At 32.9% G+C, this 13,798-nt stretch overlaps 1 protein-coding gene across 1 annotated transcript; it reads right to left on the reverse strand.

Annotated features, from left to right (window-relative positions):
• Positions 1–1,489: 1,489 nt before the first annotated feature.
• Positions 1,490–12,087, reverse strand: LOC105342377 (leucine-rich repeat-containing protein 74A). The gene is made up of 14 exons (XM_011449302.4): positions 11,969–12,087; positions 9,993–10,087; positions 9,561–9,733; positions 7,105–7,212; positions 6,546–6,639; positions 6,372–6,421; positions 5,799–5,880; positions 5,468–5,553; positions 5,140–5,334; positions 4,406–4,498; positions 3,826–3,946; positions 2,697–2,869; positions 2,079–2,167; positions 1,490–1,618 (listed from the first exon to the last, which is right to left on the reverse strand). Exons 1-14 carry the CDS (start codon positions 12,022–12,024, stop codon positions 1,600–1,602), a joined length of 1,434 nt encoding a protein of 477 aa, XP_011447604.3. The 5' UTR covers positions 12,025–12,087; the 3' UTR covers positions 1,490–1,599.
• Between the last annotated feature and the right edge of the window lie 1,711 nt (positions 12,088–13,798).

A 13,798-nucleotide genomic window follows, 5' to 3' on the forward strand; every position in this document is an offset into this window, starting at 1 on the left:
TAGGTTGCATTACTGTCGCCAAAGTTTACCCGACTTCATTGCAATATATATATATATATATATATATATATATATATATATATATATATATATATATATATATATATATATATATTGTGTATTCAAACCAATAATTAAAATTCAAATTAAGGGTCGTGATCAACAATTTGAAAATATTATTATGAATATTAAAGTAAGTAGTTTTGGGCACTCGGGTCGATGTATAATTTACATAAGAATTTTTTGCTTTTAAAGGGCTCTAACTCATGTTTGTATACTTTAAAATTTCCATCTCATGCTTGTTTTCATTATGTTTTCTCTCAAATATCAAACCAATGTTACTCCCATTATGCACGAATTCGTTCAAACCAACACAAGCCCACCATATACAAACCCACTCCTCGCTCCGACAAAGGTTGCGTTAACGACCGCTCTAACACGTTAATGTGAAGGGCAGAGACAAATTATCCCTTGACGCACTGATGTTTTAAATTGTCGTGATGTAGTTGTAAAATCAAAACAGAAATATGAGAATTATAATATTAAATAAAAAAAATAATAAACGACTCAAATCCTAAACAAGAATTTGGTTTTAAAAGAGAATATTTTTTTGAAATTTTAAAACGTTTTTGCTTTATTGAATCATATTCTATATATAAACGAGGATTCAGACCGAGGAGAGATACGTTTGTGTGTATTGTTGTATATAGAAATCGAATTTTAAAATTTGAAAGATATTATCAAAACCCCGAGAGAATCGGAAGGAAGACACACCAAGTCTACTTAAGTCATAGAATGTATTCATTATAGCAAAATAAAAATTGCATCGAGTCATATTGTAAAATCGTGGTCTTCCAAATTAAAGACTATAGCACAGTTGCTTTCTCTTCACTGCAAGTCACGTAATTAAATACAAATCGTATAATTATGATTATGCATTTAGTTTTTAAGAAAACCCCGACTGGCATTTATTGTAAATTGTAAATTTTATTTTTTTACTGAAATATAACATAGCTATGGATTATGAACATTTTTTTTTATATTTTTGGGTAAAGCTATTTTGGGTAGCAGATTGAAGCAAAAAGAAGTTGTTGTCCTTAACCATTTGCTATTGTTTGATATATTTACAGTACCGACTCTTTTTCAATAAGATATAATTATATAGATTTGATTTCATATTATATGTTATTATCATAAAGATATAAGTAACACTTAGAATATCATAAAAACAGATTATTCTTGAAAACAAAAACCGCTAAAGATGCTTCAAGTATTTCTGTGACAATGGAATTAAATAATGAAATTAAAATAGTATATACAGTTCTAGTGTGTATGATATTGGCGTATCTATACATATATGTATAACATGATGTCCCGACCTTTATTTCATCCATTTGTTATCACGACATTTTACTAAAGTTTTCCTTTAAAGGAACTTAATGACTGAGTACTAAAATCTGCGGTGTACATAAAAATACCAAATCGTGTCTAAGTCATAAAACCATTTATTTTACAAAACAAATCTTGTTCTTCTGGAGAAAAATAGAAGACATTATTCGGACATCATCAGGATCATTATCGGATTTTTCTTTGATCCTCTTACTTGCTCCTAAAAATACTACAAAAGAAGTCATAATTCAAGATAACGACTCAGAAGAAATGAGGTTGGTATTAATTAAATAACTTGGTTTAATACCATCCTAGAATCACGAAATGCCAACGTATCGATTTACATATAGCGCATGCGCAGCGCTAGCTACGTATACGTAGTTTTTTTTTATGGTGCTGGCTTGCGTTTTACAAAAGAACTTAAAAAAAAACGATGAACGGATTGATAATTGCTAATTATTCATAAAACACCAACCTAATGATAAACACAGTTTAACATTTTACTTAAGTGAAGCTTTGAAAACGTTGAGAATAAACGGGTTTGCCTATGAAATGTTTTCTAAAAATCATTGAGGATATTATCCCCTAAGAATAAAAGTTGAGTATTTCATTTTGTTAAGGTTCTTTCGTGAAGTGTACATGTACCCTTGATTTTAATTTTGTTAGCTGTTTGGTTGGTTTCACCATACCTGTAGTTAATGAGGTTTTCAGGTGCAATTGCGTCTAAAAGATCCACCAGCTTGGGCATCTGGGATTCTTGCACTTCTATACCAGAGTTCTAGAGTGGATTAGACATGATTTACATAATACGTAATTAGAACGAAAATGACCACACACGACAGTGTAACACTTTTAGAAAAATGAATATAACGTTTTGACACGAGACAATATGCGAGCGTTGTTTAAAAAAGATTTTTTTTTAACACGAACCTCGCTCGACGCATGCGCGATGACCTGTCGGGGATAAACATGTATATAGTGGCTCGACCCGACTCGCTTCAGCTAATTAATTACAAATCATGAGAGAAACAGAAAAGGAAATTGATTCTTAATCGCTTATACCATCAGTCGTTTAGCTTTTTAAAAAAATGGGTCATGGTCACGATTTTTTGTCAAATTCTATTTTTTTTTTCATTTATTAATCACAATGTTTAGGAATGCATTTCTAATGACAAAATGAAACGTGAGATCAGTCGTAGAGTTATAAATTAAGCAAGATACGGAAATCGGAAAAATAGTATTTGACTAAAATCGTGACCGTGACCCTTTAACTTGGTACTGCATAACATGTAGCACTTAAATTTTACCTGCAGGCCCTGAATAAACTCCTGTATTGTGACTGACCCCAGCTTTTTCTTGTCCATACCCACAAACACATCCCCGAGTGCCGCGTCTTTCTCTTGGCTGTACTGTTTGATCGTTTGTAGAATGTTGGTAGAGTCCAGCTCAGCCACTGGTGCTCCAAACATGTGTTCCTTCTCTACAAACAAATATATCTATAAAGTCCATGTATGATATTTATTGAAAATCTCTTAAATCAAAGTGTTCAACTGTGTCAAAATCAAACATCCATGTACTAATTCGGTATTAAATATTACTATAGGACACGAATACGCCGTCTAATCAGAATAATGGTAGAGATGTTTTGCGGCAGAAAAAGAATGTACTCTGTATCTTAGCACAGATCTGAGTGATGGCAAAAACAGGAGAATTTATTTTTTTATGAATAGTATCATTAGAAGATTCATGAAATTTCCTAACAAAAATCAAAGTTATGGGTTAAAAGTAGAGTGAAAACTTATACATATCGTATATGTGTGAAATGAAATGTCAAGCAAGTTCAAACTATGGGATTAAACACATATATCTATGTACATACATTGTAATCATACCGTTTATATACTACACATTTCCCCGTTCTTCTTTCATTAGATAGGGCCGGAGAGAGAGAGAGAGAGAGAGAGAGAGAGAGAGAGAGAGAGAGAGAGAGCGTGCGTTTGTACTACAGTAGCAAATAACACAATCGTGACAAATGTGAATCGATAAATATTTTGTACTAGTTTGTCTCTTTGTTGTGTTTTGTGTCAGTGACATCATAACCAGCAGACAAGATAATTAGTTATCGTTATGAGATCGGCTGTGTTGGTTCTAACGTCTGTTGATTGGCCGATTCCATTCCCACACATACTCACGCGCGCTGAAAGAAGGAACAACTCGCAGCAGAATCTAACCTCACTGGGATATATAAAAGCTTCTGTTCTGCGATATGTGTATTGTGTTCGGTTACTCAGCATATTTATAACGTGTTTATTACAGGAAAGCTATAAAACGACGACTAAATTATAAATGAACGAGAACTATTTTTGCGCCTGGGTGCCACGAACTGTTGTGGCGTTACACAAAATGTATACATAAAGGATTCTGTACTCTGCTCACCCTTTTTGGGCTTTACTTTTATAACATAGTCGCTCAGAACCACGCCGTGGATGACATTGACCTCTTTGGTTTCTTCGAGACTTTGCTTTATTTCTCTGAATTCTTTATCCACTTCCACTCCCTGCTCGAACACAATTATAAAATCATCAAAGCTATGATATTTAATTAAATAAATCAGCGTATATGCATGAATTTCCGTTAATTGGTGAACGATTTAATTTGATGTGATATAAAAGTGTCTGAAATGAAGATTAGAATTGAAAGATGAATAAACATACCAAGGAAACACTCTAGTACTTAGATATACAAATTAAACAGGGTGGATTGATTTCTATTTTAGAATTTTTTGTTAAATGTTGAGCAATTTTCAGACTTCTTTACCTGTCTTATATGTTAGGAAAATTTCATTTATAATGGCGAGTTTCCAGTAACAATCAGGTAGATATAACTATTTCCATAAACAGACAGAAAAGGGGGGGGGGGGGCATTTTTCAATCATAAAATTTGCTTTTCTAGTTAAAGACGCTTTAATTTCAATGTAAAAACCATATGGACTAATAAGATAGTTGTTTATACTTACCGATAAATCCAGGAGGGTGATCACACAGTTTTCATAACCCACACCCTGTAGGATTTCTTTGGCCCCTGCAACCCCTAAAGGATTGTGTCCAATCTAAAAAAAATATATTTCTAAAATAACATGTTTTACAGATTATCACAAAAACATGGAATTCCTCTAAAAAATTAACTTAATTTATCAATGTATAATTTTAGGGGTGGGGGGGTTCATGTACATATTTTTCTTCTTTACATGTTTTTAAGAAAAATCATAGATAGATGAATCTAACTTTACACATTATAGCGCAGAAACCGATGGAGTTTGCTTTTGTAAGTTATAGTTTTGTGTATTTATGAAATATGTTTAAGGTGTAGGGGGTATTCATTGGTATCGGCACTGTTCGTTTATAGACTTACAATTCTATTTAAAAAAAATTTATTCCTAAACTAATGAAATATTGCTGAACACCAACATCGAGAATTTCCTACAAACTAAAGTAATTAATGTTAGAGAAAAACTATAAAATTTTAGCTTATATGCATTTAACTATTAGATTAGTAAACTCTTTGATATTCATTTTTAAAGATATATTTTTAGGAATTCATTCGTCGTATTAGTATGATATACAATGCATAGTTTTGATAGAACAATCCCCAAAAATATATGAAGTTATTCATAAAATGTTAAAACAGGAAATATGCACACACCTTTAATCCTGTTAATTAAGAAGGAAGAAGCGTAATGAATTGAATTACCCTGAGAGTCCTGAGGGCATCGTTTTGATCCAGCGCCTTGCCGATCGCAGTAGCGCCGATTTGTGAAATTCGGTTATAGCTAATGTCTAAGACGTAGAGTGTAGTACTCCTTTTGAGTAACTCGGCTACTGCGAGCGCGCCCTCGTCTCCAAACCCATTCATGGCCAGGTTGATCTCTTTAAGCCTGCAGTTACTCTGTGGAGCAAGTTATTTACACTCTTCAATTCTCATTACAAGCATGGGAGGAATATTTTCAAGACAAGACTACCTTAGTGTTTGAGTTCATAGAATTAGAATTTTTAAATTCTATGGTTAAAAATATATTTACCGAGATGCCCTCGCATAGTTTTAAAGTGCTCCCGCGTCTAAAGAAATTCCAGCTTAGATCCAGTTCTTCTATTGTTTCATTTTCGGCTATAATAATGGCAGTGAGAGGAATGTCAATTTGTTGAGCTTGCAATATTTTCTAAATATTTCAATCTATACTTTTTTTTACAATAGTGCATACAATAGTGCAACGAAAACAACGTACAAGTAAAAAAAAGTTTAGCAAAATAGAAACAAAATCCGATATTTTTAAAGAATGTAAATTGACTGTGAATTCTTGAACTCAGAATAAAATTGTTGTACAATGTTTCTTGGTTTTTGTGCATACCTACCTATAGCTTGTCCAAGGACGATAGCGGCATTGTCGGAGAATTCATTGTGGCTCAAATTAACATACTTCAGACGACTATTCTCCTGAATAATACGTTAAGGTACAGAAATCATAGAAATATTCTCCCGAGTTTAAAAGGTACATGAACAGAAATCGTTGACTTCTTCTCGGTCATTTAGAAATAGATAAAAGTATCATCGATCGGGTCGCGAATCAAACAGAAGTACTGTACCTATAGAAGAAATTACTCCCCGTGAGAGCTATAATACCAAATGAATATTAGAATGAGGACTTTGATTTAGATGACCATGAAATAAAGATTTACAGCCCTTTGTCTAACCTAAGTTTTACTTTATTATTAACGTTACTGTTACAAAGAACAATGTAAATGCTCTAAATTGAAACCACAACATTTCTCTCTTTCATTCTTTCTTTGGAATGGTATTAATATAATAATAGATGTCATCGGTTCACTTGCCAAAATGCGTTGAAAATGTGACAAATATACATTATTAAGTTTGGCATATCGCTTATTGAGGATATTGCTGAAATATTGTTGATTCCTGATACTTACGCTAAAAGCTTCCAAGAAATAACCTGCATGATGATCCGAGAACAAATTACCTGTCAGGAGAACAAAATAACTTTTTCAATTATACCTTTATCATATTTAGGTTAGGTATATCGTATTTTTTGCTTTATAAACTTCCAAATATTTGTCTTCCTCCAAAGATGGATGGATATTTACCAGATAGGTTGATGTTCTTCAAGGTAGTATTTGTAGTCAGCATGTTACAGAGGGATTTAGCGCCTCTGCCGCCTAGCCGGTTTTCTGAGATATCCTGTAAAAGAATAAGTAATGTACATTGTCGTTACTGTGTAAGTATGTCAAGAATGTAACGTCATTATGACCCCATCCCACCAATTCTACTCATTATCACTACTTCAAAAAGTGGCATTTCATTAACAAATCTCAAACCTTAAGCATTTTGGAACAGGTTTAGCTTTCCTCCAATTCAAATTAAGATAATCACAAATACATTGGTATATTCAATGATTCCACATTAATTGCAATCTGACTAATAAATATACTTTGTTCCAAGATGCATTTAACATTCAGTTGTGCAAAAGTGAAGCTCAAGATCTGCATTTACACTCGGAAATCAAAAGTTTATAAGTCGTAACCGAAGGTCACGATTATGCAGTAAACAAAGGAACACGGTACGAATTTCGGTGTTGTGGTCATTACTGTCCATGTGTCTTTGTTTTGCTTTTTTGGTTTGATATGATTTACATGTAATACGAACCAGATCTGTTATGTAGCAGTTTTCCTTCAACATACGGGCAATGCTTTCCCCACCTTCCCCCTCCAGCCAATTATCTTGGAGGTCAAGGTGAATGACCGCTGTGTTGTTCTAAAGCAAGAAGATTATTCAACCAATGAACATATGTGCAACCGATCATTTTCGGTACTTTGATACACAAAAATATCGATAAAACTTTTTTTTATCGAAATTGCATTCTTTTACCTGCTACTTGATATTGAAAACTATTAAACATGAATTTCATGGACACTGCTATTCACTGTGTTTTACATATGTTGTCAAGTTAACAATAATCACTGTAATCACAAGTAATAGCTTTCCTAAAAGCTTGCCTGACTAAACAAAATTATTCAATGGAAGCATGCATTTATCAATTAGGCTATCTTATCAGTAATGAATTTTAATTTTCGCTGCTGATCATAAATTTATAAATGGAACATGAAAATTTAAGACGAAATGTCAGTATTTTCTTCGATCTAGAACATAATTATGTACATATATACTAGTATAACTTGAAATTCAATTATTTTATCAATTCAATCTTTTTAAGGAATGTACACATATCATATCAGTGCTTGTAAGCTTGAAAGCTGGAGATTAAATAGTCATTTAATAAAAAATTGTATTTGTTATATTAAGATGCAAAATCAACTGAAAGGCGTTTTTAACCTTATAAAATATGAAAGGGTATACGAACACGTTTTATTTTTGAATGTGTGTGGGGCAGCTTCATCAAAATCATCTTGACAAGCAATTAAAAAAGGGTGAATTCTTAAATTCATGAAAAAGATCCTAACTGTAACTTAAATTCCTTGGAGAGGGCAAATCCATAATATTTCAATAAAGTTAAGAAAAGTGCCTGCTGCAAAAAAAATGGTAAGGTGGAAGCAGCCCCCCACCCCCGATGATACGTGCCTGCTGTTTAGAATGCACGGTGTGCTCTGTGGTATTCGCATGATCCCAACGGACTCGTCCACTAATCGGCGCCAAAAAACTATGAATGAGACATTTTGGCGCGAAGTCCTGCTTTACCATTCACGCATTTGAATGAACTCATCCATTGGCAAAGATCCATGGGGAGGGGGTCAGATGAATTTTTTGACATTTGTTTTGTAACAGCTACATACATGTATATTATACTTTGGGTCAGATGTTTTGGGACAAATATATCGAATTAACAAACACACTTGATTAGTAGTTGTTAAATGTAGTTATGTACATTTAGTAAGACACGCGAGTTATGACCCCTTTTCAAGATTAATTAATGAAATCGCCCAACTGAACGAAAATCGGGTCACAACCCGCTTTGGCGATTTAGTTCCTCCAGTAAACATTCCAGCTGTGTGTGTGTGTGTGTGTGTGTGTGTGTATATATATATATATATATATATATATATATATATATATATATATATATATATATATATATATATATATATATATATATATATATATATATATATATATATATATATATAATTGTTGTTTTAATCCAAACTGATGACTCTCTTGTGATAATGATAATCCAACACCAATTATTACTTACATTGTATCGTAATAGGCAATATGTTACAACTTGTTGCGATGACCCCCTCCCTCTTTTTCACCGTTCAAATATGGTGGAATGCTAATCTATTTTTAAATCAGGATTACACACGTGCACTGCTTGGTGAACATCCCTTTTACTCTTGCTCGCTGTTGTTTTAACATCCCATAGAACATTTTCATCAATTGTAAATGTAATTGCTGACACCTTAAACACGCATCGGTTATTTCTTTTTTGTGAAATATCATGATATTGCTTGATCCAGTTGTCTGCACTGTTTCGGAGAATGTAACTTTTAAACCTTAGGTATGCCTGACGTCATGACGTCAGGCAATTACTAAGAACAAAAGGAATGCCATCGGAAAAATCGTGCAATTTTACAAGAAAACGTTAAATGTTAATTTTCAGTGATAAATATTATATTTATAATCGCATTATGAATTTTTCCCATTAAATCTGGCCATCCAAACAGAGCACATTATAAATAATACCAGAATTAACGGAAGGCCATCGGAAAAATCATGCATTTTTACAAGAAAACGTGACATGTTAATTTCCAGTGATGAATATGTTTAATTCATAATCGCATTATGAATTTCCTCATTAAATTTGGCCACCCAAACAGAAATAATACCCCCCCCCCCCCCCGAAAAAAAACAACAAAACAACAAAAAACCTGATACAGTAGTGCTCGTCACAATCGCAGTCTAATTAAGATTAGATCTTAGATCCGCTCACGTACGATCGCTACACTAAACGTATCGTAAATTACATTGGTCCCAATCGTTACGCCGCTCGGCCTTTTTCGTCAAGAAATTTTCTCGACTTGACGGAAAAGGCCGAACGATGTTCCGATTGAGTTTATTATCCAAACTAAATGAATCGGTCCTACCATCAGGGGAAATGATATAGCCTTGGCCCCCAGACTGCCGATCCCGTGATGCCTGAGGGACAGGACGCTGTCCTGCATGTGGCGGAGGAAGAAGGAGGAGGGGACCACCCCCAGGGTTCTACAGACGGACAGGTACTGGTTCCGCCCAGTCACATCGAACTCATCTTTCTCTTCTAAAATGTTGATATTCTTTATTAATTATGAACGAGTTACTAATTATAATTTTGATAGACAGATAGATGACTGATGAAAACGGATAAAAAAGAAACCGAAAATACGGATCAAGTTTTAACCATTTTGTATTATGCAGATAGAAAAATAATAGGTATGATCTTATAAAATTGTAGCACTTTGAAAAACTACAATCCCTTCATGGTAAAATGAATTGCAAACGTTTGGTCTGAATAACAGAATAACAAGTTTTAAACCTGCCTTCTAGTTCAAGGTCGGTTTCATCCGACTCCTCGTCCTTCGGGATTTCTTTCTTCTGGCGGGCCTTGAAGGTCTTCAATATTTTATTCGTTCCACTGAAGTTAAAGCCATTATTATTCAATTAGTTTAATACAACCTCAGTACAAGTTAATTACTTGGTAGATGATACTAAAACACAGATTCTGAAACGGGGGATTGGGGATTAAAAAAAAGAAAGCGGCGCCCCCACCCCCACCGTGATATATGTCTGATTTGGAGTCAGTACAGACATTCGCCCATGCTTTATGCAAAAAAAAACAAAAAAACCCGCGGCTTTCTTTGTACATTTGAATTGAAATCTGTAGATTTAGAACTACATATCTGTACAATTAAATGCACGCAATTTATTACGCACAAAAACTTGTGCTATTCTTTTTAATTATAACTTTATGTCAGATGTCTCAAAGCATTCTTTGTAAATGATTCGTGATGCAAAACAAAAAATATACTAGAGCTTACATAATGAGTGTTATGAGAGATAAAATAGATTTATTCATCTGAGAAACATAATGAAGCAATATATCATAAATCTTTCTTTTTTTTATTTTTAGTTTGAAATCCATTTTAAAATTTAATTTAAAATTGAAATTCAGACAGAACTGAATTGAAATTTTGATTAAAAGTTTTTCTTTTAAGCGTTATTTTTCAGTTTAATAATAAAAATACTTGTTAACAATCAATAGTTTTCAAAAGAATATGACATGTTAAAACTGTTGTGTTTTGCTGTATATAAAAATGTGTCGATTAGAGGTCAAGGTTTTATTATCGGGCATTCTACTATCGCTCCTTCATCTCCTTCACCTTGCATATTTGGACGCCAAACATTCACATCTTTATGGGTTATATAATAAATGTACGGCATACAATCAAGAAACAATATTTCTCATTTTCATTTTTTTTTATCATAATGTGTCAATTTTTGCTGTGCTAGAAAATGGCAAATAAACAGAGGGACAATCTCTCAGAGAGAGAGAGAGAGAGAGAGAGAGAGAGAGAGAGAGAGAGAGAGAGAGAGAGAGAGAGAGAGAGAGAGAGAGAAGAAAGACAACTCTTATTTATGTATTTTAAAGCAATGCTGTGTTCAATATAAACATTTTTATTACGGATTTGACTATCATTTGAGTTTAAAATTTTCAGAAGGGTAGGGTAGGGTCAAACCCCTTCTAGATCCTAGCATGCTCTATATATTTGTCATCGCAAATATTTATAAATGCAACTTTTCCGGCATTTCAAAGGTACGATACCAAAAAAAAAAATGATTAGTCCTATTACATTCATGACTATATATTCTCAACTCTACATCAATTGCAAATGTTCATACACTGACACAATTAAAATTGTCCAATTTCATCAATGAATTCATATTTCCATATATGTGTCAATAGTTGATTGCGGCTCGCAGACGTTAGAAAATTATGACGTGTAACGTTGCAATGAAAGGGTGTTATGCAAATGAAAAGGTGTGATGAAATTAGTTGATTCGAATAAAATAGATTTGGAACACCTGATGATCAATTTTGATGTTGTGATTTTTAATCATTGTTTCATTATATATGTTGAGTAAACAAGTGATAAAAATAAACAGTAAGTGTTAAATTTATGAACTACAAAAAGGTTTTAAAATGCGTTTACCAGCGACAATTTTTAATGGTAAATTCATTAATATTGTCAGACTATCATCAGTGAATCCAAGATCTGCATAAAAGCACGCGGTACTGTTTGATGGACAGAATTGAGTTAAAAACAAAATTAATCTTACTGTAAAATATTGTCTGATAGAAGTTGAAATCGAAGTTTCGTGTAATTATATTCTATGACCCAGCCGAAGTTAAAACAACAAACACATGTAGGCTAATTGTTATAACTTCAGAAAACATAAATTATACGAAATGCAGAGATATCAAAGAAATTAAAGGATTTCTTTTCAAAAAGCTCACCTTTCAGGAGAACAAATTTCAGCCTCTTCTTCCTCTGCAACAACAGTTAACGACATTGTCCCTTATAGTGCCGAATTAACGTCATCGAGTTCTTTTGAATTCCTATGACGTCATAATTATTTGACGTTCGGTAAAAATAATCGGGGTTGAACTTATGTAAGTAGGCCTATAAAAAATATAGTAGGCTCATTTTTCACAGCGTTCGGTTGAAATATCAATTATAGTTGAATGAAATATTTCTGAAGAATGTTTGTTTTTCATGATCACATGAACGAGACAGTGCTATTCTTATGAAGTCCCAGATGTAAGAAGTGACAGTATGTGAGATAATCTCATTGCATGCGTTAGCCTGTTCCTACATTATATATTCAAGCCTACAGCAAACTATAGACTATTGTACGTCTCTCATTCCCTACTTAAGATTTTGATTATATACAAATTTAAGATAGTAATCTATATAATAATGTGCTATTACATGTATGTAAACAGTAGTTTGTAATAATTATATTTGCTCAATAATTTAAAAAAAAAATGATTCAGCAAACAAATAAAATTGTCCAAACACTGATATAACACTGTGCCGGATATTTACGCCAGTGCCAAGGTGGCATTTTTGTACTCGACTGTATCGAAAAATTCAAATATGCCATATGCTGTATCGAAAAATTCAAATATGCCATATACGTAGCAATTTTTTCCCGTAGGAAAACAATATTTCTATTGGATATTTCGAATTTGCTACCGGAGTAAAAGAACTTCCTATAGGAATTTAAACAACACCCCAATAGGATTTTAAAATCCGATAGTATATCTCAATTTCCTATAGGAAAACTAACTGTTTGAATCAAATTCCTTCAGAAAATCTGGTACTTTTCTTCTATCGGAAATATAATTCCTATAGGATTTTAGAATATCCCATAGGATTTTCAATGTTAAAATTATTTTTCGATGGGAAATTTTAATTTCGTATTAATTGGCTTTTAATTTTTAAAGGTAAATATCTCACTTGTCAGGTAAGACACACTAAAGACAAAAGTGGTTGTTTTCTAGACAATGATCTAACATATGGTATATATATATGGATTATTCGAAACTGAATCATGAGCGGGTGCAAAAACGCCACCTTGGCACTAGCATAATTATCCGGCACAGTGTTACATATTTTTACCAGAAGTATTGTTTATGGCCATAAATTTTGAATTTAAACTCGGTTTTATTTAAGATCGACTTTAGATTTATTGGTAGTAAATTTATCGCACAAACGAAACATTCATGTATTAATTTCATTCACTGGTTTTGCTATATATTTTATGTTTGTTATATTTGAAACTCTCTCTCTCTCTCTCTCTCTCTCTCTCTCTCTCTCTCTAATATATGTTCCTCTACCCCACCTGAAAGAATTAAAAGTTTTTACAGTAATGATTATACTATGCTACTGCCCTTATGACCTAAATTATGCTTTTCAAAATTTGTTAATTTATATCATCTATAACTACCGGCTTGCATGTACTGGTGTACATGTACATGTTTACATTTGTCCTCTGTATACTTTTACATCCTCTTATCACCCGATAATAAATATTTCCTCATGATAAAGATTGACGACTGCACAATTTATTGATCTCTGAACTCGCAGCGTTTTGAGATGTGTATCTTGGAGAGGTGTAAAGTTAAAAAACGAATCAATATTGTTACTGAATGAAAATTCTTTTAGCAAACATTTTGTTTATTCTGACCAGCGAATGTGTTTGAATTTATAGAATTTTTATTTAATTTGCGTTCGGCTTTAACCTTAAACTAATTAAGGGGGCTTTTAAAGCGTATAAAACA

The sequence above is a fragment of the Magallana gigas genome, chromosome 6 (genome assembly GCF_963853765.1).
Source record: "Magallana gigas chromosome 6, xbMagGiga1.1, whole genome shotgun sequence".
NCBI classification, from domain to species: Eukaryota; Metazoa; Mollusca; class Bivalvia; order Ostreida; family Ostreidae; genus Magallana; species Magallana gigas.